At 38.9% G+C, this 27760-nt stretch overlaps 1 protein-coding gene across 3 annotated transcripts in view; it reads right to left on the bottom strand.

Moving 5' to 3' along the window:
- Positions 1-27760, bottom strand: part of ABCA13 (ATP binding cassette subfamily A member 13) — a 477235-nt gene that overhangs the window by 113134 nt on the left and 336341 nt on the right. For all 3 annotated transcript variants that reach the window (XM_009442731.5, XM_016957445.4, XM_009442734.5), the window contains exons 50-55: positions 26304-26481; positions 23155-23270; positions 17476-17632; positions 14060-14313; positions 9915-10107; positions 6020-6129 (exon numbers count right to left, since the gene is read on the bottom strand). In XM_009442731.5, the coding sequence (XP_009441006.5) occupies positions 6020-6129; positions 9915-10107; positions 14060-14313; positions 17476-17632; positions 23155-23270; positions 26304-26481 (1008 nt within the window). The remainder of the gene's footprint in view (positions 1-6019; positions 6130-9914; positions 10108-14059; positions 14314-17475; positions 17633-23154; positions 23271-26303; positions 26482-27760) is intronic.

Raw genomic sequence — 27760 nt, 5'->3', positions numbered from 1 at the left:
AGCTATGAGGCAAAAGCATCAGGTAACCTATAAAGGAAAAGCTATCAGAATAACAGCCGATTTCTCAGAAGAAATCCTGAAAGCTAGAAGGGATCAGGATTCTATTTTTAACCTCCTTAAACAAAGCAATTATCAGCCAAGAATTTTGTATCCAGCAAAACTAAGCTTCATGAATGAAGGAAAGATACAGTCTTTTACAGACAAACAAATGCTGAGAGAATTTGCCACTACCAGCCCCACTCTACAAGAACTGCTAAAACAAGCTCTAAATCTTAAAACAAATCCTCAAAATACACCAAAATAGAACCTCTTTAAAGCATAAATCTCACAGGACCTATATAACAATAACACAATGAAACAGACAAACAAACAAGACATTCAGGCAACAAATAGTACTAACATTGAATGTAAATGGCTTAAATGCTCCACTTAAAAGGTACAGAATGGCAGAATAGATAAGAATTCATCAACCAAATTTCTGCTGTCTTCAGGAGACTCATCTAACACATAAGGATGCACATAAGCTTAAGGTAAAGGGGTGGAAAGAGATATTCCATGCAAATGGACACCAAAAGCAAGCAGGACTAGCAATTTTTATATCAGACAAAACAAACTTTAAAGCAACTGCAGTTAAAAAAAAGATAAAGAAGGACATTATATAATGACAAAAGGACTAGCCCAACAAGAAAATATCACAATCCTAAACATATATGCACCTAACACTGGAGCTCCTAAATTTATAAAACAATTACTACTAGACCTAAAAAATGAGACAGATAGTAACACAATGATAGTGGAGGACTTTAATACTCCACTGTCTGCACTAGTCAGGTCATCAAGACAGAAAGTCAACAAAGAAACAATGGACTTAAACTATACCCTAGAACAAATGGACTCAACAGATGATTACAGAACATTCATGTGCTACAGAATATACATTCTATTCATTAGCACATGGAACATTCTCCAAGATAGACCATATGATAGGACACAAAACAAGTCTGAGTAAATTTAAGAAAATCACAATTATAATAAGTACTCTCTCAGACCACAGTTGAATAAAATGGGAAATCAACTCCAACAGGAACCCTCAAAACCATGCAAATACATAGAAATTAAATAACCTACTCCTGAATGATCATTGGGTCAACAATGAAATCAAGATTAACATTCAAAAATTCTTTGAACTGAATGATAATAGTGACACAACCTGTCAAAACCTCTGGGATACAGCAAAGGCAATGCTAAAAGGAAAGCTCATAGCCTTAAATGCCTACATCAAAACATCTGAAAGAGCACAAACAGCCAACGTAAAGTCACATCTCAAAGACTTAGAGAAACAAACCAAACTCATACCCAGCAGAAGAAAAGAAATAATGAAGATCAGAGCAGAATGAAATGAAATTTAAACAAAAAAAATGCAAAAGATAAATGAAACACAAAGCTGGTTATCCGAAATGACAAATCAAATTGATAGACCATTAGCAAGATTAACCAAGAAAAGAAGAGAGAAGATTCAAATAAGCTCAATTACAAATGAAAAAAGAGATATTATTACTGATACTACAGAAATAAAAAATACTATTCAATTCTAGTATAAACACCTTCACACACATAAATTAGGAAACCTGAAGGAGATGGATAAATTCCTGGAAATATATAATCCTCCTAGATTAAACCAGGAAGAAACAGAAACTCTGAATAGACCAATAACAAGCAGCAAGATTGAAATGATAATAAAAAAAATGACCAACAAAAACAAATCCAGTACCAGAGGAATTTACAGCTGAATTCTATCAGACATTCAAAGAAGAATTGGGACCAATCCTATTGACACTATTCTACAGGATAGAGAAAGAGGGAATCCTCCCTAAATCACTCTATGAAGCCAGTGTCACCCCAATACCAAAATCAGGAAAGGACATAACAAAAAAAGAACACAACACAGCAATATCCCTAATGAACATAGATGAAAAAATCCTTATAAAAATACTAGCTAACTGAATCCAAAGCATATCAAAAAGATAATCCACCATGATCAAATGTGTTTCATACCAGGGATGTAGGGTTGATTTAACACATGCAAGCCAATTAATGTGATACACCACATAAACAGAATTAAAAACAAAATCCACATGATCATCTCAATAGATGCAGAAAAAGCATTTGACATAATCCAGCATTCTTTATGATTAAAACCCTCAGCAAAATAGGAATAGAAGGGACATAACTTAAGGTATTAAAAGCCATCTATGACAAACCCACAGCCAATATTATACTGAATGGGGACAAGCTGAAAGCATTCCCCCTGAGAATTGGAACAAGACAAGGATGCCCACTTTCAGCACTTCTATTCAACATAGTACTGGAAGTCCTAGCCAGAGCAATCACACAGGAGAAAAAAATAAAGAGCATCCAAATTGGTAAAGAGGAAGTCAGACTGTCACTGTTTGCTGATGATATGATTGTATACGTAGAAAACCCTAAAGACTCATCCAGAAAACTCCTAGAACTAGTAAATAAATTCAGCAAGGTTTCAGGACACAAAATTAATGTACACAAATCAGTAGCTCTGCTATACACCAAAAGCAACCAAACGGAGAATCAAATCAAGAGCTCAACCCCTTTTACAACAGCTGCAAAAAAAAAAAAAAAAAAATTTAGGAATATACCTAAGCAAGGAGGTGAAAGACCTCTACAAGGAAAAGTAAAAAACACTGCTGAAAGAAATCATAGATGATACAAACAAATGGAAACACATCCCATGCTCATGGATGGGTAGAATCAATATTGTGAAAATGACCATACTGCTAAAAGCAATCTACAATTTCAGTGGAATTCCCATCAAAATACCACCATCATTCTTCACAGAACTAGAAAAAAAAATCCTAAAATTCATATGGAACCAAAAAGAAGCCCACATAGCCAAAGCAATTGCTAAGCAAAAAGAACAAACCTGGAGGCATCACATTACCTAACTTCAAACTATGCTATAAGGCCATAGTCACCAAAACAGAATGGTACTTGTATAAAAATAGGCACATAGATGAATGGAACAGAATCAATAACCCAGAAATAAAGCCAAATACTCACAGCCAACTGATCTTTGACAAAGCAAACAAAAAAACATAAAGATGGGAAAGGACACCATATTCAACAAATGGTGCAGGGATAATTAGTAAGCCACATGTTGAAGAATGAAACTGGATCCTCATCTCTCACCTTATACAAACATCAACTCAAGGTGGATCAAAGACTTAAATCTAAGACCTGAAACCATAATGATTCTAGAAGATAACATCGGAAAAACCCCTCTAAACATTGGCTTAGGCAAAGACTTCATGACCAAGAACCAAAAAGCAAATGCAACAAAAACAAAGATAAACAGATGGGACTTAATTAAGCTAAAAAGCTTCTGCACAGCCAAATAAGCAATCAGCAGGGTTAACAGCCAACACACAGAGTGGGAGAAAATCTTCACAATCTATACATCTGACAAAAGACTAAGATCCAGAATCTACAAAGAACTCAAACAAATCAGCAGGAAAGAAACAAAAAATACCATCAAAAAGTGGGCTAAGGACATGAATAGACAATTCTCAAAAGAAGATAGACAAATGACTAACAAGCATATGAAAAAATGCTCAACATCACTAATGATCAGGGAAATGCAAATCAAAACACAATGTGGTACCACTTCACTCCTGCAAGAATGGCCATAATCAAAAAATCAAAATAATAGATGTTGGCATGGATGTGGTAAAAAGGGAACACTTTTACACTGTTGGTGGGAATGTAAACTAGTACAACCACTATAGAAAACAGTGTGGAGATTCCTTAAAGTACTAAAAGTAGGTCTACCATTTGATCCAGCAATCACTACTAGGTATCTACCCAGAGGAAAAAAAGTCATTATATGAAAAAGATATTTGCGCACACGTTTATAGCAGCATAATTTGCAATTGTAAAAATTTGAAACCAGCTCAAATGCCCATCAATCAACAAGTGGATAAAGAATATATATGTATATATGTGTATATATACATCTATATATGTATATGTGTATATATATACATATATATACACCATGAAACACTACTCAGCCACAAAAAGGAACTAAATAAATAATGGCATTGGCAGCCACCTGGATGGAACTGGAGACTATTATTCTAAGTGAAGTAACTCAGGAATGAAAAACCAAGCATTCTTATGTTCTCACTATAATTGTAAGTTAAGCTATTAGGACACAAAGGCATAAGAATGATACAATGAATTACAAGAATGATACAATGAATTTTGGGGACTTGGAGAGAAATGTTGGGAGGGGAGTGAGGGATAAAAGACTACACAATTAGGTACTGTGTACACCGCTTGGGTGAGGTGCACCAAAATCTCAGAAATCACCACTAAAGAACTTATTCATGTAACCAAACACCACCTGTTCCCCAAAAACCTATTGAAATAAAAAATAAAATTTAAAAAGGAGACATTACTGTAGAGAAAGTGTAGAAAAGTTTCATTAATTACTGATAAGAGCATTCTCTTCTAATAGACTGTAAGGATTAATTAAAATACTTTTACAAATGAATTATATTTATTTTAGCAAGTGATTATAAAAAAAAAGATTGTCAAATGTTAGTTCTTTCCAAATTAATTTATAAATGCAACATAAAGTCAATTAAAATTCCAGTGGGAAATTGTAGACACAATCCCTTACAGTTCTTTCTCTACATCCACAAAACAATGTTTAATCGATTTTTATTTGCCATATTCATTGCTACAAAACTAGTGTCAAGAACATATAACCTCTCTTAAAAATAAATATCTCTGGGGATCAGAAACTGAACAGAAAGCTGGAGGTCGCATCTCAACCTGTTGGCTGGTGGGTGCTGGGTTTAAATTCATAAAGACAGCTATGAATTTGACTACCCATCAAGTTACCATGAGTTTGCTGTAGTGGGAAAAAAGAAAGACAGATGCCTGGGGCCTTGTAACACAGTGCTGAAAACAGAATGGGATACGAGGACATCCATATTAGAAGGCACAGCACAGGAGTGGTGTGTGGAGAAAGAATCACCAGAAACTGGCTATGAAATTAAAGGTCTAAGATTTTAGTTTGTGATATTGAGCCCAGTTTGCTGTTAGGGTAAACCTGATAGCACACAAATCAAAGAGCAAATTGAGCACAGAGCGGTTTAGAGCAGGGGATTTCTTCTTGCAGTAGAGAGAAACATCATTAACATTAGTCCTGATCAGAGCAGGGGAAAAGGGAAGACACACTACCACACAGGTGCAGAAAGGGGCATGAAGGCACCATGCCCTGAATGGTTCCCAACCAAGCACACAGTTTAGAAGGAGGTGAAGAATCAAGTGCCCTGTGAAATGGGAGTGAAAGGGCCCAGGTAAGAGTGACATAAAGGAGTGCATGAGTGTATGTTACCCACAGAGCCTGCATGGGTCATCTGGCCTCAGGCAGCCTCTGAGTGTGCAGGGTGCCCAGGGACCTCACATATGTTAAAGCAAGGGGAATAAACATCTTGCCTCCTTCCCTAGAGGCCGCTTTCTTGGTTTTTAATGTGTTCGCTGCTCCCACCCTGAAGGAGTCATGACCACCTGAAAGAGGAAGTCTGGGTGGTAAAAAGAGGGAAACCATCTGGCCACTTAGGCTGATGGGAACATTTGAAGTTTTATCCAGAGGAGAATAAAGAAGAACCACCTGAGTTCCATCTGCAGAGAGGAGCTGGGCACTTCCAATCCACTCTGATACCTCCCAGGGAGGTCTGCCTTTGGCTGCTCTGTGATAAGACCTCCAAGGCCCTTTACTCCAGCTGGAAGTACTGAGCTCAGTTTATTCATATTTGGAAACTTTTCCCCACATCAGAGGAGTGGTAATTGGAAGGTAAATTTGGAGGAAAATGATGTTTTCAAATTTTATTCCACAGGACTGAGGGAAAATGCTGGGGGTTCTCTGGGCTTATTGTCTCTTTAAGCAGCAAAAATGATGAAATCTGTATCTTACCCCATGGGAGTCCTGATGATAGCATGTCCTGAAGTTGGAGAAACTTCACCATTCAGCATTTTGAAAGTCGTGCTCTTCCCAGCTCCATTCACCCCTAGAAGTCCAAAGCACTAAGAGGAAACAAAGTTAAGTAAAGCACATTCAATCAAACAAGCTAAATAAATAGAACAAGTTAAATAAAATCAAAATTATATCAGAAACAGCACTTGCTTTTAGCCAACTTTGAGTTGACTTTGTTGGTTTGTGTTATTTATGGAGTTTTAAAATGACAATATTGTATAAAACACTGTATAGATTACAAAGTCCTCTTAAAATCATCATGGCACTTGAATGGTGTAAGAATTTCAGCAGTAATTTACAGACAATAAATTCGTGTGTGGAAAACTCAAGAGGATGAGAAGTAAATGCCAACTACCCCCAAATTATGCAGAGATAATATAATATTCTTAGGAAGTCACATCATTATAATTATTATTCTCCTAATTTCATTTTTGTATATTTTAAAGTATTTTCTTAAAAGATTCCATCTTCTACTGTATATACATATGTGTTTGTCTGTGTATGTGTATGTGTGTGTGTAGTGCTCACAGCTTTCTTATATATCTTCTTTTTCCATTGAAGAGCCTGTAAATTCCTGCAAATTCACTCCTAACTCAGAGTCTAAGCTAATCTTGATATTAATTAAAAGAGAAACTCTCGTTCTATATTCTGACATTGAGCATAGAGTCAACTCAGTTCTTGATCAAATCTCGCCTTACAGCCAACGTGTAAAATGGCCTTCTTGCTGTCTTTTCTACACTTTGTCTCTATCATGTGCCTCAGCATATACTGTGCCTGAGAGTCCACCTTGGTGACAGTGTCTCTCTGGTTCTGTCAATCTCCTTCCAAGACAGCTGTTTTCTGATGGCTAGGAGCTGCGATCTATGGATACAAACTGGCTTCCTGGCTCCTCAAATCTTGGAAAGTGACTGCTTCTGGATTTTCTGCCACCAAGCCCCACCTAACCATCACCTCACCCTATTTTGGACCTCTGAATTTCACAACCCCCTGAGTTGCCATCTGCTTCAATTACCATGTTTTCCCTGCTTTCCCTGCATCTCTCCCACCATTTGCAATATGAGTCCGTCTCCCCCAGGCCTACCCTGTCCATGTTCCAGGGTACACCACCATCAGCCTATCCAAATTCTACCAATGCTTTTAGGCTTAGCTATAAACCACATTTTGAATAAAGCTCTCCCCACATACCCTGTCCTCCCACCTTTCCTTCCCTGCCTGCACAGCCACCCTCTCTGGACTGACAGCATTGAAGACAATACCACTCATGCACCTTTCACTTCTTTTTAGAAAGTACTTTAATATATACAAAAATGAAATTGGGAGGATAACAATTATTATGATGCTGTGACTTCCAAAAAATATTACATTATTATATCACAGTCCCTGCCTTGGGACAATGCTTATGCTCCCATGTAACATAGTATACGCTTACGATATTTTGTTTCCTAACTGATTATTAATTTCTAGATGGAGAAGGATATACAGTCAATGATAGTTCAGGCAATGATGAACTGCATGTACAATGGTCATCTTACAAGATGACAATACCATATTTTAACTGTACCTTGTCTATGTTTAGATACACACATACTTGCAATTATGTTACAATTGCTTACAGTATTCAGCACATACTGTATAGATTTGTAGTCAAGGAGGAATGGGCTTACCATACAGCCTAGGTGTGTCGTAGGCTATACCATGTAGGTTTGTGAAAGTATATTATATAATGAAATCACCTAATGACACATTTCTCAGACAATATCCCCATTGTTAAACAACACAGGACTGTATCTTAGTCATTTCTGTATTTTCCACAGACTTTTGCATAGCACTCTCCATCTAGGTAATTAAACTGTAATGCTTATAAGAGCTTAAGATAATAAAATCTAACTTTAAATGGCATCTTGGACCATTTAAGATACCTGGAGCATCATTCTGTCAATGTTTTACAAGTTTATCTCTTAGCCCTGTTGGGACTCAGAAAATAATACCCCAAAGTGAAGGCCCCAAAGGCAGCCTCAGAATCAAAAGTTTTACTCTGACCTTTTCCTGCCCTGCTGTCTCCAGCCCCTCCTTCTCCCCTGAGGCTGGTCATAGCAACTAGAACCTCTTTTCCCCAAAGCCACCATAAAACCAAAAATATTACCCTAACTTCTCCCCTTTTACATATTTTTCAGTACAAAAATTACCCCTAAAGAAGTTATCTGTCCTACCTTGTTTGACTGTAGGTCATAAGACAGACCTGCATTCCAGAGAGGGTCCTGCCCCACACTCACAAGGAAGAAACAGAAAACCAAACACTGCACATTCTCACTTATAAGTGGGAGCTCAACAACGAGAACACGTGGGCACAGGGAGGGGAACAACACACACTGGGGCCTGTCAGAGGGATGGTGGGAGGGAGAGCATCAGGATAAATAGCTAATGCATGTGGGATTTAATACCTAGGTGATGGGTTGAGAGGTGCAGCAAACCACCACAGGACACATTTACAACTATGTAACAAACCTGCACATTCTGCAAATGTATCCCAGAACTTAAAATAAAAATTTTAAAAATAAAAATAAAACATCATAAACATATAGATAATAACTCAAAAAAAAAAAAGCGCATCTAAACAGAGAGGCCTTGCTGGGCTTCCCCTCTCAGTCTAATAGCATTAACTGGGTCATACTCTTTTTGTCCAACCATATTTCTACATGGCTGTCCGTACTTGGTTGAACCTAAGCATAAAAACAGACAGTTTCCCTGTATCTTTGGGTCTTCATTCTGAAGGCTCTCGTATCACGTAAAACTATAATCAAATAAATTCATATGCCTTTTTCCTGTTAATCTGCCTTTTGTCAGTTGATTTTCAGTGAACCTTGGCCCCCCCCACACCCCCTTGCCTCAAACTACTATGGAGAGGTACCGGCAAAACTATAATAATCATGATTTTTAAAGCAAGGGTACAAAAAATAGTTCAATAAGATGGGTAAGATTGCATAGCCAGTCTTAGAGCAGAAGCTAACAACTACTAAAAAAAAAATCCTTTCTTAACATTTTGTTCTAATCTACCAGAAATCATAGTTCAGAGAGTAAGAATATGCCTGCATTACTTCAGATTGATCTCTCGGCTTCTCTTTACCTCATAATACACATATCTGAGACACCTACTGTCAGATCACAAGTAGAATATAGATACCAATCAGATAACAATATAACCTATTTTGAATTTCTCAGGAGCTGGGAACAATATGAATGCAAGGTGCTCTTTTATTTTTAACAGTTAATTGAAGGCAATCACTTCCAGAACTGATTTCCCTTTACACATTAAGCATAAATCAGGAACAATTTATATGGCTTCTGTCAGTTCTGATTAAACATTATAACTAGAACTAATGTCTTACCTGTGAAAAAAACTTCCTGAGCTATTGCTATGGTGGATGAGTGTTCTTTACCTTTTCTGAGCAGCATTTTGCCAGATGGGCTTAATTGGACACTTAGAGTACTGATGTCCCAGTAAGAGATAAAAGTGGTTCCTTAATTAGATTCAAAAAAATATTTGCTCAACAAAAAGTTATCCCATAGCCCAAGTCATAATTAAAACTATGCAATCACATGAAATTTTTAAGATTATAAAACAAAATAAATCCTATCAATCAGCCAAGTTTTTACTATGAAATAGTCAACAGACCCTCTATTTGGTTCTGCTCCTACTGATTTTGTAGGAATTTCTAAAATTCGAAGGCTATTTTTGGCTCTGATTTCAAATATTCTGAGACTAACACAAGCAGATCAGCTACTAGAGTGGTACAGGTTCACAACAGAAGAAGATTAAAAATAGAAGCTTCATTACCTCTCCTTTTGGTATGCCCAAACTAATATCTTGCACAGCAATAATATTCTGGAAAAAGCGTCGATAATGTTTACTAAGGTTGTATAACACAAGAATGTCTCCATTGGTCCTTCCTTCAAACACCCTCTTTTCCTCTTTTTCAACATCTGTATCCTTAGAAGATTTGACTGTGCCTTGGAGAGTAGAATGACCCCTGGGAAGATGAAATCAGAGTGAATTCACACCTAGCAAATGATACCGGAATAGTCTAGAAGAGGCAAAAAGGTCAGAGATTTGTAAAAAATGGAAGATATCACCTTCGGACTTCTGGGCAGTCAGCTTTGTCCAGAGCATCCAAGTTCTGCCATCCTGATTATCAGGCAAGAATCCATTTTTTATTGTCTAACATAAATGAAATATACACATTCCTAAAAGATGCTGAAATGAATTAGCACTAGACTAGAGCTAGTTTTTAATTTTATGAATAAGATCATGCCAGATTAATTGTACTAAATGTTAAAATAACTTATCACAAAATTATTATAAGGCATTTACTTATTAAGTGCTTTTTACTAAACAAGTCATTTAATAATGTAGATTGTATATAAAAGTACTCAAACATTATAAGTTTATAGTATATGTTGAATCGCATAAAAGGATTATATAACCAGCACTTTGCACAATACTTTGCAAAAAGTATTCAGTAAGTATCTATCAGAGGAATGCAAATTTAATTTTCAACTCTTATTTTCTCTAAATCTGAGCTGCTCACTTTTTAATCTTCTTTCTAATTTGCAATCTGACACATTTGACTTTCCAATAAATTTCAATTTCCCCTATAAACTATAATATGCCAACATTTTAATTATTATATTTAATCATTTAAAATATATTTAATGATTATATTTTAATGATAACGACTGAGTTAGTATCATAACCAACATCAATTACCTGGCTTTGACAGTGTAAATTGCCATGTAATATATTATTATATTATCATTGGGAGAAGCTGGGTGTAAGGTACATAGCAATGTTCGATAATAATTTTACAACTTCTTCTGATTATTAAACTATTTCAAAATAAAAAAGGTATTAAAAATAAAATCCAATATCCATGGCAAGCTCCCAGTATCCCCGGCAACTTTTCTTTATTATTTTTCCACACCTGAAATCACCATTTGACAATATATAATTTATTCTACACAGAACATAGACGATGAGAAAAATATAGCTAGATACTCAGAATTCTATCTTACATGACCTCATTTATATAACGTTCAAAGGCAAGAAAAATGAATCAATAAAAATAAAAATAAGGATTGCAGTTACCTAGGGTGCAGCTATTGATGGAGAAGTTTATGAGAGGCCATCTGAAGTGTTGGTAGTATTCAGTTTATTAGTGAGAGGGGGCTACATCAGTGTGTTCAATTTGTGAAAATTCATTGAATTTTACACTTTTCTGTTTGAATGTTATTTCCCTCTCCCAGATGAAGGTGTGTTTATTGACCTTTCACCCTATCCTGGACTTTCGGAAGTCTTCCCACTCCAACAGGAAGTTGTGCCACCTGTGTTCCCTCCTGCCTGGCAGAGCAGTATTCACAGTAACCCACATCAGCTTGCTCATTCTCTCCTCAGGAGGATTACCTGGGAAGCTTTATGAACAGCTCCTGGGACCCCAGAGCTTCTCATTACAGAGTTCTAGGGAGGGGCCCAGGTGTGCACATTCATTTAAATCTCCTCAAGTAATTCTGGTTGGTGGAGACAATTGACCGAGCTTACTTCTGGTCCACCCACTCACAACAATCCAGTGTCCTAATACAGGAATCCAACTATGCCCAGAAATGTGCCACTTAGTTATCCTCTAACTGAAAATGACTAACAAATGATCCCTGTATTAAATAGGAAGAATTCAGATGGGACCTAGGTATAGCAGAACTTTCCAGATATGCAGCATATCTCATATCTGAACAGTGTGGCTGTTCCAACCCAGCCAGCACCTAGGGTACAGAGAGCAAAAGTGCAGCTCTAGGCAGGAGACAAAATAGGCAGGAACTAGGGCTCAGGTCCTAATGGAAACCTGAATTCATGGCAAACAACCCAAGGCCAGCAGCAGGACAGTGGGACAGCTGGACAGGAGTCAGCGCAGGTTAGGGAAGGACAGCAAGGAAGTGGGATCTCAGCACTCACGTTCAGCAGTGGGTGCAGGTGACAGGGGCCCTGCTCAGGCTGGGAAGGCAGGATCTATCCATTCCCAGTTGCACAGGGCAGGGTCTCCCTATTTTCTTGCAAGATTCAATTATGAGTAGCATATCGATACCATAAACCAACATAGATGTGCCCTAATAGAGAAAGAGGGCGTAACAGAAACACGGAGAAGGCACCAGCCCAGTCCCAGAGGCAGGGCAACAAATATCCCTGTGGAGATGGGAGGGGGATCACAGACACCTTCACTGAGCAGAAGGCACCACACTTCAGGGGGGGCCTTGCTAAGAACCTTGGGCTTTACCTTTCAAACAATGATTAGTGGCTTAGTTAGATCTGGGTCTTAAAAGTAAATTGACTGGGTTATGCAGTCATTATGACAGTTATCCATAAAATGGTAGTAGGCAACTAGCGTCTAAATTCACTTAAATTTCTATGCTCTGTAACCTTCATGTAGAGAAAAAAATTGACTCTTTACTGTGGATAACGAGGACATTATTCTAAAATACAATTCAACTTATACTTACAACTCTAGAAAGTAAAGGTAATACAGATTTTTCTCTTTAAAGAAAAATCTTTTGATACTATAGGAAAATGGAGTACCCTGAAATCTGCCAAGGGGGATCCTACATTACAGTTTTTTAAAATAGACTAAACTAGTAAGGGACATCAGAGAACAAATTATGTTTAAAGGGCACTCTGCATTTTACTCCAGGTTCAGTCAGCTATTGGAAATCTGCAGACTCCAGGGTGATGTGGCCAATTCAAAAGCACATTGGGATTTATACTCAAAACGGTGTCTATTTTACTTTATTAAAAGGGGTTATGTAACAAAATATGTCAGGAAATGGCTGAAAGGAAAAATAATTCTATGAAGAGATCACCATAAATTATTAATCATGTGTCTTTATAATCCTTAATAGATTTTCTAGTGACATGGTCTTAATTGGTAATTTCTCCAAAAAGGATCCCTCCCTCAAGTAGAGGTCAGAGGGAAATACATAGCCCTTGGAAAGAGCAGGCCAATGAATTCAGGCCACTTGGGTATGGGGGGGAAGCCAACCATTGTGGACCCTACACAGGAAAGCACATTGCTTCCTTATGTAGTGCAAATGTTTTATCTGACAATATTTCAGATATCCTTTCAAGGCCACATTAAATCCTATTTATAGTAGTAGGAATGCATGTGTGTGCATGCATGTGTATAAACCACATTATATATCTACATGTCTACACATGCCCCATGCTACTGACTTTCAACCTCACCTGACAAAGATCAGAGTACAGCAGCATAAGCAACAAGATCCAGCAAAGGACACATAGACATCTGTACTGAATTTTCCTATCTTCCTGCTCCCAGAGTTCTTGGTATTTAGTTGTAAAAATAATGTTATGGTATTAACCAAATTTACCTTAGCTGCTTCAAAGTAACAGAGAAATTCAGCAATTTCAAAGTGAAAATATGTTCTCACTCATAGGTGGGAATTGAACAATGAGAACACTTGGACACAGGAAGGGGAACATCACACACCGGGGCCTGTTGTGGGGTGGTTGGAGAGGGGAGGGATAGCATTCAGAGATATATCTAATGTAAACGATGAGTTAATGGGTGCAGCACACCAACATGGCTCATGTATACATATGTAACAAACCTGCACATTGTGCACATGTACCGTAGAACTTAAAGTATAATAAAAAAATTTTTTTAAAAAGAAAATATGCTGAGACAAATAATTGGAAAGATTATCTCACAGTTTGTCACCTTATCTTTTGAAATTTTCCTTCCTGGTATGGGTGACTGACACCAATCAATGTTTAAAAAATAATAAAATCTTAACGCATTAGAACTATGTATAATGCTGATCAGATATAATTTTTATTTTACAACCTCCAGGATGAATTTTTCTCTTCCTCTCGTTTTGCAGGAGTAAGTGCAGCTCGAGGATGAGCCCTTCGGAACCCACCTTGGCCATCGCAGAAGGTCCCAGTGTAGCAGAACCCTCAAGAGGAGAAGTACTGTGCCCTGCGAGGCCAGTTGCACGAAGATCCAGCCCAGAAAGTTCATCTCAAAGGGACTCACATAGGAATCAATGCCGAAGTTGTGGGTCAGGTCATATTTGATCTGATTATAGCAGAGTTCTACCAGTCCTTGACCAAGGCAGAATTGAGGAAAAATAGTAAAGACCCACTTGAGGACATCATAGATATTCTGTAAATTCTGCACAGTGAAAAAAAGAAAAAAAATCCAATTAAAAGCTATTCCCCTTTTCATAACATATACCAATAACTTCTTTTTCTCCTTGGTTAGCTCTGTGTTCCAGGTCTTCCCTATCCCAACTATTCACTGATATTCTCAGACAGCCATCAAAACAAAGGTATTTTGTTTAGAGATATTAGATCTACTGGTATTTGCCTTTCAAGGTTTTCTTGCTTGAGAACAGTGATGATTTTTACATCTACTTTTAAGGAAATCACAATGATCTCTAAACAAGTATGAACAAAGGTGTTAGCAATATATGAACACTGAGTTAACAAATAATCCATACATAGAAGGGGGATGCAGGTGCACAAACTCACAGAATAACAATCCGTAAGTGTTCGATTTAGGATTATGTGAAAATTGTGAAAATGATAATTATACAAAGAAATAAATTAGAAAACATGAGTTTTTGCTCCCCCACATCCCCCTCACTCCAACAGGGAGCCTCACCAGTGGGAAAGACAGATGTTCCAGATCTTGTGTTTGAACTCAAAATGTGTCATCATATAAACTGTGATTTGGTAACAATGAAAATGATTACATTAACACTATAATTTGTAAACACAATGGTTAATACTGGTTACACTAGATATTCAGACTTATTGTTCACCACTGTGGAAGATGGTGTGGCAATTCCTCAAAGATCTAGAACCAGAAATACCATTTGACCCAGCAATCTCATTACTGGGTATAAACCCAAAGGAATATAAATCATTCTATTCCAAAGATACGTGCACACATATGTTCACTGCAGCACTATTCACTATAGCAAAGACGTGGAATCAACCGAAATGCCCATCAGTGATAGACTGGATAGATGGATACACCATAGAATACAATGCAGCCATAAAAAGGAAGGAGATCATGTCCTTTGCAGGGACATGGATGGAGCAAGAAGCCATTATCCTCAGAAAACTAATGTAGGAACAGAAAACCAAACACTGCATATTCCCACTTATAAGTGGGAGCTGAGCAATGAGAACGCATGAACACAAGGACAGGAACGACACACACTGGGGCCTGTTGGGGGATGGGGTGGGGGAGGGAGAGCATTACGAAAAATAGCTAATGCATGCTGGGCTTAATACCTAGGTGATGGGTTGAGAGGTGCAGCAAACCACCATGGCACACATTTATCTATGGAACAAACCTGCACATCCTGCACATGTACCCCAGAACTTAAAATATTTTTATTTTTTAAGAAAAAGAGTGATCTGAGAATCCAGTCACCTTTTTTGGTTTCTTTCATTAATTCTACAAGAATTAATGCTACAAAGCTCCATAACCTACAAATGAAAATTTGAAATTATTTGAAATAAACATTTGAATAAGGTTGCTTCCTAAGCAAATAATATCAAAATAAAGAGCAAAGGAAAAGAAAGACCCAAACAAAAGCAATACGCTGCTTTTAATTACTTGTTACCAATTGATTTAGATCCATTTTCTGGCAAACACCTCATTGCCTGTTGATTTTTTTTTAACAAGTAAGCAATGCTGTTTATAATTAAAGGTAACAAGCCTTTCCACTTGCCACACTGGTAGAACCTCATGAGTGGAAAGGTTCCTGGTCAGCTTCCTCTTTGGATATGGACAATTCTTCTTCCTTTTTCTTTTGGAGCTAAATCTCACTTCTGTGACTCCACTCCCCAGGGAAGCTCTCTGCTTTCAAGTTCCTCACCAATAGGATTATCTACTGTGAGTCTCTTTTCAGTTTCACCATGATTCATGACTGACATCCTGATGGTTCATGTCATGCTAGAGATCCGATGAGGGAGGAGGGAAATTGTACACTGTCTCTACTGATTTCAATTTTCTCCTCAAGCTAAAGCCAATTAATGGTTCTGCAAGTTTTCTCTTTAAAGTGTAGACATGTTAATATAAATCAGTGTCAATAATAAATCTATAAAAATCACCAAAATAGATTATTACCATCACTGAATGCATAATAGACGTTTATAGAGTTCACTGCTTCTATCCAAATATGAAGCACAGTAATAAAAACTAATGTTAGCTATCATTGGCAAATTTACTAAGTCTCTGAAAGTCCAGCCATGAGGAAGTAGACTCATCCCAATTAAATAGGCATCAGTCCCTGTTTGATTTGAAATGAGAACTGCAGCACATGCTTCAAAACTAGGAGCTCAGTACCTTTTCCAGGTCATTTCTCAGCCCCTGAGCTGGCCAAACATTTGGGAACTACTGAGGAATCAGACTCCATATAAGCAGCAGGGAATCAGGAGAGAATAGTGTGGTCAGAGCTGAGAAAAGAAAACAGAATGAAAAGGATTGCAATAAGGGGGCAGAGGAAAGTGCAAAATCTGAAGTCCGTATCTCCAGGTAGCACTGGGGATGCTGAGGGGCTGAAAGAAGTATTAAAGCAGAGGCAAAGACCCAGGCAGGCCTCACTAAGGGAGGAGACAGGAGTGAAAGGAATGTGGCAGGACTAATGGGTTCACCTTGACCTAGACACCTGCTGGAGATGACATTTAAGAAATGACTTGCTAATCAGAACGGCCCATTGGAGAGTGGCATTGACCTCACAAGGAGAAGTTCTTCCTGACCACGGGCCTCATGCTCAGGAAAGCCCTTGGCTGCCACACTTGGAAAACAGCAAAATTAAATTTGTTCCAGAAATCCCAGAGAAGAGGGTAGAATCCCGCCAGATCATCATTCAGACATGCTGTGCCCCGAGAGCATGGTCAGCTGTGTTGTGTGGCACATTCTATCTTGTAGTGTCTGACCCAAACGATGGTGAACATTGAGAGGGCATGTTTCAATGACTCACTCTTCCACCATTCATCAGTAATTCATCAACAAATAGTCTCGATGAAAATGCTAGGCATGTGGCAGTGAACATCTTCATGGCTCTACCCTCAAGAATGGAGTGGCTAAAACGGAACATTTTTTCATCAATTGTTGCTAAGCCTAGGCATGGCTTTTATAATGGCAATGTGTTTTTTGTTAATTAGAATCCATTTATCTCTCTGGAGTTTAAAGACAGTGGATACCAATGCATTTCCATTGAATTCCAGTCAGAAAAGCAACAAAAGAGGCATGAGTTAACACCGTCTTTGCACTAGAGGTGCAGAAGTGTAGAGGTGATGCTACAAAGCTACTGACCTTAGCTTTGGAGATGATGGCTAGCAACCGGGGCATAATGGTTATGAGCATGGTACAAAGGCCAAAGATGAAGTTTAGTGAGACATAGGAAATGAAAGCCACGTCCGAACTGGAAAAGATTCTGGACATCAGGTACATCCACGGAAGAGTTGCATATCTGAAAAGTAAAGTGAAAAGTAATGTTTGTTTTACTGTAACTTTACAGTAGTTTTATCTATGGCAGATACATTCTAAGACCTTGGGGTGAATCCCTGAAAATGGAGATATTACTGAATCCTATATACACTATGTTTTTCCCCATACATACAACCTATGATAAGGTTTGATTTATAAATTAGGCACAGTGAGAGATTAAGAACAATGAGTAGTATAAAATAGAACAATTACAGCAATATGCCAGCGTGCCTACTCTAGCACTTTGGGGCCATCTAGTAAAACAAAGGTCCCTTGAACACAAGCACTGCCATGCTGCGACAGTCAATTTGGTAACTCACTGACTCCCAGGTCCAAAGTGAGGATATGCAGGACAAAGGGGAAATTCACGTCTCTGATGGGATAGAGCAAGACAGTACAAGATTTCATCCTGCTACTCAGAACACTGTGCCCTTTAAAACTGATGAATTGTTTATTTCTGGAATTTTCCATTTAATATCTGGAGACCACAGTTGACCATGGGTAACCGAATTCTCTGAAAGCAAAAATGCAGATAAGGGGACAGCCGTAAGACTGAATTATAGATGCAATTTTATTGGCCCAGCAATTTTTCCTCACTTGGTGAACAGAAATGAACTTTACATAATACATTCCACGGTATTTTTCCAAGACAACACACTCTTCCTGGGGCTTCAGAGGGCTCTGCAATGCAATAAAGAACACCGGATGGGGTCACAACACACACACGGGTTGTACGTGGGCCTGAACTTGATGGCTCTGTGGCCTGGAGAAAGTCGGCTGACTTCTCCAACCTCTCTTCTCCAAAAGGAGCTTCTTTGCTCTGCTTCTCATCAGGAAGGCAGGAATAATACTTATTCATTATATTGAGAATCAAAAGATATCAAGAATATAAAAAGCTGCAGAGCTACATAAAAAAAATAAGGCCTAAAAATAAAAACTGAAAGCCTCCTTCCAGCATCCACTGCACAGGGGGTACCATCTGTAACTCCTCAGTGTGCCCTAATCTTCCTTTAGTCCCCAGCAACCCAGGAGACAGCACTGTAACTGTCATCTTACAGGCAGAACAATGGGGATTTGCAGAGTTCAGACACTTGATTGAGCTTTGCAGGTGATAAGTAGATGAACATGGGATTCATTTCCATGTGGCCCCAAAGCTGGGGAGTAAGAAGCATTGCCAAACATTGAACCCTAGAAGCAGTCCCCACATGTGTCAGATGACATCAGGATCTAAGATACCACCCAAATGTCCCTAAAAGGAAAACATCTCATTTTCTTCATTCCGTCTCCTCAATTCTAGAGCCAGGTTTCACTCATGGCAACTTCCCTCATCTCCTTCCTGAAATAATACCACTGCACCCAATAAAGGAAGTACACTTTGAACGATGGTTCCTAATATCAGCAGAGAAGTCACTGATTTTGAATCACAACTTTCCCAAAAGATTCTCATATATCCGGAGCTCCAACAAGTTCTCTGCTCACTCAAGGTAAATGTATCACTGTTTTCTTATGGTGAATAATTGGCTTAACCTGAAACACTTCAGTGCCTGCAAAATGTCTGAGGTTTTCCTAATATGTTAACAAGTTCTGAAAAGTATGAGACTTCAAAATGATATAAGAGATGCCAGGCCCTCAAGTTAACTCTTAGTCTAGTATGCACCCCCTTTCATATGACATCCATGATGCTTTCCTGGGTTAAAAGATGCATTCTCATAGTTCATAAGATATATATAATATGATATATAAAATCATATAGTGTTTTAGACACTCTACTCAATAGCAATCTGCCTCAAAATGTGGGCATTAAGATAATTATTTCAAAGCACACAATGGAGGCAAGAGCTGTTCTAAAACAGTTGCTACATAAGACAATCAACTAATTAAATCAAAATAATTACCAGAGAGATAAGTCATGACTTCTTAGGGCTGTACATTATCAACATCTCTGTCTGAAATAAACTACCACAGAGAGAATTCAAACCCCAACACATATTCACCCACACCACACACCTACCCTCTTTCCTTCACTGTCCCTTCTGAGACAAAAATCAAGTGCTACACTCCTTCACGCGACTGTTTTGAGAATCAAATGAAATCACAGAATTGCAAGTATTTTTGCAACAGAAATATAAGCAGTAGTAGAAGTTTGTGAGCCAAATTTTGGGGCAGCTGTAATTGCTATAAAATTCATTCTAAGAGCGAATGAAAACTCTCTCCAACTTATAACTACTGATTCAAACTCTATATTCTGGAACAGCACGTGACAAATTGCTTTTCTTTTCCATGTGACAGTCCTTTAAATAGCTGAGGATAGCCATGTTATTCTGCTTAAACCTCCACTACCAAAGACTGGGTCTTTCTCTGCTCCTTTAACAACACGATATTCAACCAGCCTTCTCTGTTAAATTTTGCATTGTGGGACTTAGGGGAGTTTAGGTAAGGCTACCTCACAGAGAACATGATGTGGTTGGCCTGGCACAACACACAGCAAGATTATCATCTGCTTTGATCAGCATCTCCACATCCAGCAATACAATCTAAGGGTGCAGCAGCCTCCCTGTCTTGCTGTGGAGTCTGCATACCTGATCTGCACTTGAGTGACTAATTACCACCTCAACATTAGGCTCTACTTCCTTTGAGATGGTTCAGGATCTGTATCTAGTTACTTATTACATAAGGTTTCCATGCTGGGTTATGTCATTTAAATATGTGACAAGTGGATCAAAGCATTATTTAAGAAAAACAAAGAATCAGAGACATTGTCCTAAATGAAGCCACATGAGAGTTCCTATTGCTAGATGAATGAAGAGTATTCCAGTGTGGTTTTCAACAGGCTATGATTCCATTACTTTTTTTACTACATTTTCATTAGTTATCTTTCAAATACTTGGCTCAAATTAACGTATTAGCAGCTCCAGTCTCCTATTTTATAAGAAAAAAATGAAATTGGCTTATATTTATTTTTTTGTGAAAATTACAATGAATTTCAACAATCTCCAGGCTTTTATTAAAATATAATATCATTTTAATGATTTTAAAATTTGCTAGAGACTGGCCTACTGTTCACAACATCATGGAATTTATGGCGGAAGAAAATCGGCTTTTGAAAATCGGCTGCTTCCCCATGCTTTGTGGATTTCCCAAGACACCAAGCAGGATTCTGCAATCTCATCTTTTAGCGCTAAATATACATCAAATATGTTCTTAAGGTTTCCATCTTTATGTAAGTTAGGCTCTGTTTTCTTTCATTCATTTTAGGTGTTACTTCCCTCTTTTGGATGCTAATTCTCCCTGACTCTCCCTTTTATAGTTTAAATAACAAATTGTCCTTGATAGAAAGAAGAAAAATAAGACTGCGATTAGGCATGTTTATCTTGTTATCTCTTAAAAGAATCAATTTGTGTATACTATCCCTTATTCCTTCAGATTCCTGCCTTTAAGCAGCCATTTAATGCCTGGACGTGCTCTTAGGTTTCAGCTCGGGATTCAGCTTTCCTGAGTTTGCCCTTGGGCTCCGTGTACCCACAGGTCCTTAGAAGGACAGCAGGCATGAGCCAATTCTGCTATCCTCACCCAGAGATTGCCAGGCACACAGGAGACAGCGGTTCCCCAGACCGGGTCTCTCACTGCCCCTCCTGTTACAGTGGCAGGGGAGGTTGTCACCAGTTCCACTGGCTGTGCTCCAATGAAGAAAGAGCTACCTTCTAAATCTGCATTCCCATGGATGTCACCCAGTGACCCTGATCAACTTCCCTTGGGGGCTCTTCTTCCCTGGGATTAGCCATGATTACAAACACGGTCTGAGTTATCTCTGACATCTTTCCAGTCTCTGCAACCTAAGAGTTCTTAACCAGAAGCGTGTAACCCCTATTGCCTATGATTGTGCTTCAACAGACCTGTGAATCTCCAGAAATTCTTTGAAAAATGTGGTAGTTATGTATGTGAAGAGAATTCTTAGTTTAATTCAAATTCTTAAAGGGTTTCACAATCAAAACAACTAATAAAAATTTCTAAAAGCGTGTTTTCAAGGCTTTCTAACCATTTCATCTAAGTTTTAACTCAGTTTTTGAGATATACTCTCCTAAAATTCAAAAATAATTTTATAGCAAAGTCTATTTTACTTGAAATAGAGGGAGACATGACAACACTATCCATTCAATTGGATCAATAAACTGAAATCAAACTGTGTTCTTAGAGCTGGGTACACACACATAGATCTTTATACACAAGTCCATAAATTTCTAGCTAAATATAATAAATACATGTCTACTATAAACATGTTTTATAGCTCAGGATATTACATCTTCTAAAGAGTAAAATAATTCTAAAGAGTAACAATAATGGCTAAAATTAATTTAATGGGAATTTTGTACCAGTCATTGTCCATGATAGTCATATAAACTATTTAATTTAATCTTTATAGCAAAAGACATGAAGTTTTACAAAGAAAAAACTGAGGATTAGACAGAATAATTAGTATTACCAAAGCTACAGCATTGGGGTTAGTGAGTAGTAATATCAATGTTCCCCCAAAAGTTTGTCTGTCTTGTTTCTCTCTCTCTCTCTTAATCTCTCTCTCCCTCTCTCTCTTAGTGTCTCTTTCCCTCTCTCTGTTAATCTCTCTCTCCCTGTCTATCTTTCTTTCTCTTATCTACATACTTCCATCCATCCACCCACCCACCTATACAATCATCTAGTAATGGTATATATTTGTTTAAGTAAAACTCTGTCTCTAATTAGATGTTTTGAATAATCCTAGGGCACTTATATAAATACAAACTGTAAAAATCACTTTATTTGTAATCCTCTTAAATAAGAGCAAGCTGTTTTATCTTTTAAAATAGCCTTGAATTATAATAAATTAGTATGATAATGATTTTCCCTACTAAGCATCTCTTATGTAGTTAGCCTGTATATAAGCAAACGTGCATGACAAATAAGAAGACATATATATCCTGATACCAGATATATATAATTTTGAGGCCACTAGCAATGATCCTGACTAGCATGCATAAATCACAAATTCATAAAATGACTTTTCTCCATTTGCTACTTTTTCATCTGAAAAAAAAGTGATAGAAATTAGACAAAACATTTTCAAACTACTAATATTAGAGGAGAGGAGAAAAAATGCCAGACAGCTTGCTGAGAGAACCTCCACAAATGCAATCTCTGAGCTAACTGGATTATGTATTTGAGCCCCTGATTAATGTCAAAGTGAGAATAATAGAGAATCCATTTCCCGCTGCACAAGTTTGTCAAACAGCTCAAGGGCCTGTCTGAGACAGGGCAGTGCTGTCTTCATCACGACCAGGTCAGCCCTTCCTTCCTCCACGGGGCATTCATCATCCTGCTCAGGCTTGTTTGCTCCGTGTCCCTTGCAGAAGCAATATAATTGCTTCAAAAGAGAGGAAATCATGAAGTCGACAGCAGGTTCAAAGCCATCCTGAGGGTTTTCTCTTTCAGAAAACAAACCGTAATTCTGCAGCAGCGTTTCTCATCACATACCCGAAAAGTGACAGCAGGAGGGCCGTGGCTGCCAAGTTCTCGCGGAAAGTAAAAGCTGTTAACTGGAAGGCGACAATAACAGCAACACACAGGCAGACGGAAACCAAGTAAAAGAGCTGAGAAGATAAAAAGAAATAAGGGAGAGCTGTTACATCAGATGGTCATATTTATTATCATCTACTTATCCTGAAGTTTCCTTTCAACTTCACAAATATATTTCCTATTTTGCACATTAGGAGTTCTGTAGCCGTGGAATTAGTCCTGGAAAGTCGCTTGTTTTAATCTGAGTTGTATCCCCCCAAAATTTATACATTGAACCCCCAGTATTTCAAGATGTGACTGTATTTGGAGACAGGACTTTGAACAAGTGATTAAGGTAAAATGAAGTCAATTGGGTGAGCCCTCATCCAACATGACTGGTGTCTCTAGAGGAGATCAGGATGCAGTCACTCTCAGAGGGCTGACATGTGAGGACACAGGGAGAGGATGGCTGGCTACAAGCCAAGGAGAGAAGCCTCAGAAGGAACCAACCCTGCCAACACCTTGATCTCAGACTTCCAGCCTCCAGGACAATGAGAGAATCAAGTTTCCGGGGTGAAGCTACCCAGCCTGTGGTATTTTGTTATGGTGGCCTGAGGTGACTACTACTGTCATGCATATCCATCTCCTTTGAGGAGGGTCAAGGAATCCAATCAGCTTTCATGAAACACAGCCTCCTCCCACACACGTAGAACCAAGGACAGGCTCCTCGCACTACCTCCCTATCCAGCCTCACCTTAAGGTGCTCCCTGCAGGCCAACAACAGCCATGGCTTTCCTTCAGGCTCTCACATGCCTGGTTCCTTCTTCTCTTAGAGCCTCAAGCTGCAGAGCTCTTCCTGCATGTCATCCATGGGCAGGGCCCCTTCTTACCTCACAGATCTCAGGTAAAGTTTCACTGTCTTCTTTGACCTTCACATTTGAAGTCATCCTCCATCCCATCATTCTCTTTCATTCTTTCAATAGACCCAGTCATGGGCCAACTGTATCTTGCGCATTTATTTATTTGTTTGTTTACTAGTTTTTCTGCTTCCTCTCATAAGAATCTCTTTGAGGGAGCAATCTTCTCTGCTTTATGCATGGCTTTATGCCCAACACCATTTGGGGGGCTATGATAGAATAACATAGACCAAGTATCTTATAAACCACACAACTTTATTGCTCACAGTTCTGGAAGCTGGAAAGACCAGAATCAAGGTGCTGGCAGATTCGGTGTCTGGCGAGGGCCAGCTTCCTCATTCAGACTGTGACTTGTCACTGTGTCCTCACATAGAGCTCTCTGCGGCCTCTTTTACAAGGCCATTAATCCCATTCAGGAGGGCTCCACTCTCAGAACCTAATTATCTCTCCAAGATCCCACCTCCAAATACCATCACACTGGGGATTAGGTGTCAACATGAATTTTGGGGGGACATAATCATTTAGTCTATAGCAACCTTGGACCCACCTTGACCCACAACAGATCCTCAAAAATATTTCTTAAATCAGTGATTGAATAGAATAAGCAGAGAATGATTGGATGAAGATGGAAAACCATCCAACCAAGAAGCAAGAAACCCTCCCTGTCCTTAATCACCAAGATCAAACATCACAGAGTAAAGAAGAGTCAGACTGAGTGGGAGGCATAAGAGATAATAAACTAAGGGTGCTGAAAAGAAGGAAGATCCTGGGGTTTTGGAGACTTTGAAAGCCCCATGGTGTCCTAGAAGCATGGCCCCCGTGTGTTGTGATTCTCTCTTGCCACACACTTCTTCCCTTTTATCTGGGAAAGTTGTGGCCCTTAGACACTGTTAAATGACAGACGGCAGAGAGACAAGTAGCCAGCAGCAGTGTGTAGCACTGGGAACAAAACTGGACCAGGAGACAGAGGCTGGCACTGAGAAGCCATCTCTGTACCAACTAGATGTAAAATTTTGGACAAGTCACTTCCACTTGCCTGCCTTCAAGTGTCCCTCAGTAAAGATAAGGGTTTAAAGACCCAGAATTTGTCAATCTTGGTTAAGATTCATAAATCACCTTGAGTACCTAGTAAAACACAGACCTCCAAGTCCCCCCAGTCCTATTGAATAGAATCTCGAAGGATACGCCCTTGGGAATCCTTATTGTTACCAAATGTCCCAGGTGATATCTATCACCAGGCAGGTTCAGGGAAACCTCTGATTAAATTAAATGAACTCCTGAAATATTAGGTAACTTAGGTGTGAACCCGATAAATTGTACTTTCAAAACAAAACAAAAATCCAAGTTACACGATCAAAAGAAAATAAATTAGCTAACTTCTAAGCCAGCTCAAAGAAATAAACCTTACAGGAAAGCAACATGTTAATATGCAGAAATTTGTGCCTGGTGTAGCACAGCTCGGACAGCACCTAGTGCATGGAAGGTGCTCAGTAAATGGTTGACCTCCGGCCTTCCACTGACTTATGTATGATTTTCTGTATCACAAGATGAATCATATGTATGAGGGCAAGGATATCACTTTCCTACAAAATAAAGACAGCTCCACGAGAGAACAATGACAGTAGATATTGACCACTAAGAACAACTTATCATATAAGATGCTTTTTTTTACTTAAGATAAATGTCCTGAAGAATAGGGAACACCTAGACAAAGCATCTGTTATTGTCCCCCAGGATGGCAGACACTGATCTGGAGGGTTTCCATTGGGGAACTGAGTGCATTCCAAAAATGCTAATAATACCCGCCATACCTATTAGGCAATGAAGCACAGGTCTCGCAGGAGGGGGTGTTAAGCATGCAGATGAAAGATCATTTCTAATGATTTTTATCACCTCATCTGCTACCCCGTTGAAAAGAGCATAGTAAAGGTAATAATTTTCTCATCTTCTCAAGAAGAAACTTTGCATCTTTGTAAAGTTCTATAATTTCCCAGTTCTCCAGCCTGAAGCTTATCAGTCTTCCCCTTATGAACCAATTCTATGGTGATCAGTAAAGGTGACTTAATCTGAAATGCTCTTATCAATAAGATGACCCCTTTTTGTGGACACTCCAAGGCAGCCAGGGCCCCAATGCCCCCCTCCATCCCTCCATACATGCACTATTTAGATCACTATTGTGGAGGCACACAGAATCTCATTCCCAAATCCTACCATGTCATAGAGGAAGTTTGTGAACCAGTACATCCTGTAGCCAAGGCCACTTATGTGCTGCAACCTTTTGGCTCCAATCACTCTGTCCCTCACCACGGAGCTGCCGATGGATGCAGACAGGATGGAGAATCCCAGCACGATGCAGAGGGCCACTCCACACTGACGGATGCTCTCCAGGCTGCGGGTGGAACAGAGCAGCTCTCAGGCACCTGATGAAGAACACAAGCCTTCTTTGCTAATAACAATCAGCAATGATGACAGCAGTGAAAACTGCTAATTAAAAATTCATAATCAGCCAGGCATGTTGGCTAAGGGCATGGATTCCCTCATTAAATCCCCTCAGCCACCTTTTGAGACATGGATGACTAAGCTCAGTTTACAGAAGACATAACTGAGGAGCACAGTTTGAGGGCATTTCGGAGTCTTCTTGTGTCAAAATCTGCTCTTCACCATTGAGCCTGACTCCCAATTAAGATGAAGGATATCCTCTGAGCAGCATCCGGGTAAGCTGTGACCTTTGCCCACACAGGGACTGCTTTGCAATACAGTAGCACCTGCCAGAGAGGAGCCTTCACTACAGCTCCACACTGCACTGGCCCATCTCTGAATTTAATCACATGAAATACCAAGGAGATTTTGCAATAGATTGAGGTGCTTTGTAATATTATACACTGTACATTTTCTTAGTAATTGTTTTACCTGGAGCACTACTACTTTTACTCAAGTCAATTGCTGCCTCCTCTCAACTCCTTTAGGAACAGTCAGACCACAGATGGTCTTTCAGGAGGCCGACACGATGGAACTCCTCAGCACAAGTCATCTGCTGTGCCATGCCTTCTGCTCCATCATGTCGCATTCTACAACAGATGTCAGCTAGCCTACTCTTGGAATTCTGGAAGGTGTCAGACACTGTTAAAGCTAGAACCCTGAAAATCATTATGTGAATGTGAGGACAAGCTGCAACCCAACCGGTGCTTCCTGCCGGTTCCTGCCAGATTAACAACTTGAGCAGAGAATGCCCATTAAGCAGATTTGCATTCTGCAACTTAATTTGGTAGGTCATAAAAAGTTTTTCAAAAATACCCACTTTTATTATCGACTTTTAATTAAAAGTTTGTCGACCATATAATAGAGAAGGGAGATGGGGGAGAAAAAGAGAAGACAGGTGGAAGCATGCTACCCTTCACAAAGACAGTGAGAACTGACACAGAATTCTGTACCTGAAGAGCTCTGGCCTTATCCCCACCCATGTCTCCATCTGGATCAGGAGGAAAATCTTGCATGAGAAATATTCAAGGAGGCGTTACTACGTTTATGTACATGAATGCAATGTTTATGCTTTTAACCCCAAAAACTCTTCAGAAGATGTACAGTCCCATAAGTTTCGGTAAATCATTCCCTTAGAAGAATTTCTGCTTAGAAGTACAGTTGCATGACAAACTCATCTGTTTTAAGCT

This window comes from Pan troglodytes, chromosome 6 (genome assembly GCF_028858775.2).
Source record: "Pan troglodytes isolate AG18354 chromosome 6, NHGRI_mPanTro3-v2.0_pri, whole genome shotgun sequence".
Taxonomy (NCBI): domain Eukaryota; kingdom Metazoa; phylum Chordata; class Mammalia; order Primates; family Hominidae; genus Pan; species Pan troglodytes.
Note: the sequence above shows the minus strand (reverse complement) of the source record. Positions and strands in the feature narration are given on the sequence as shown.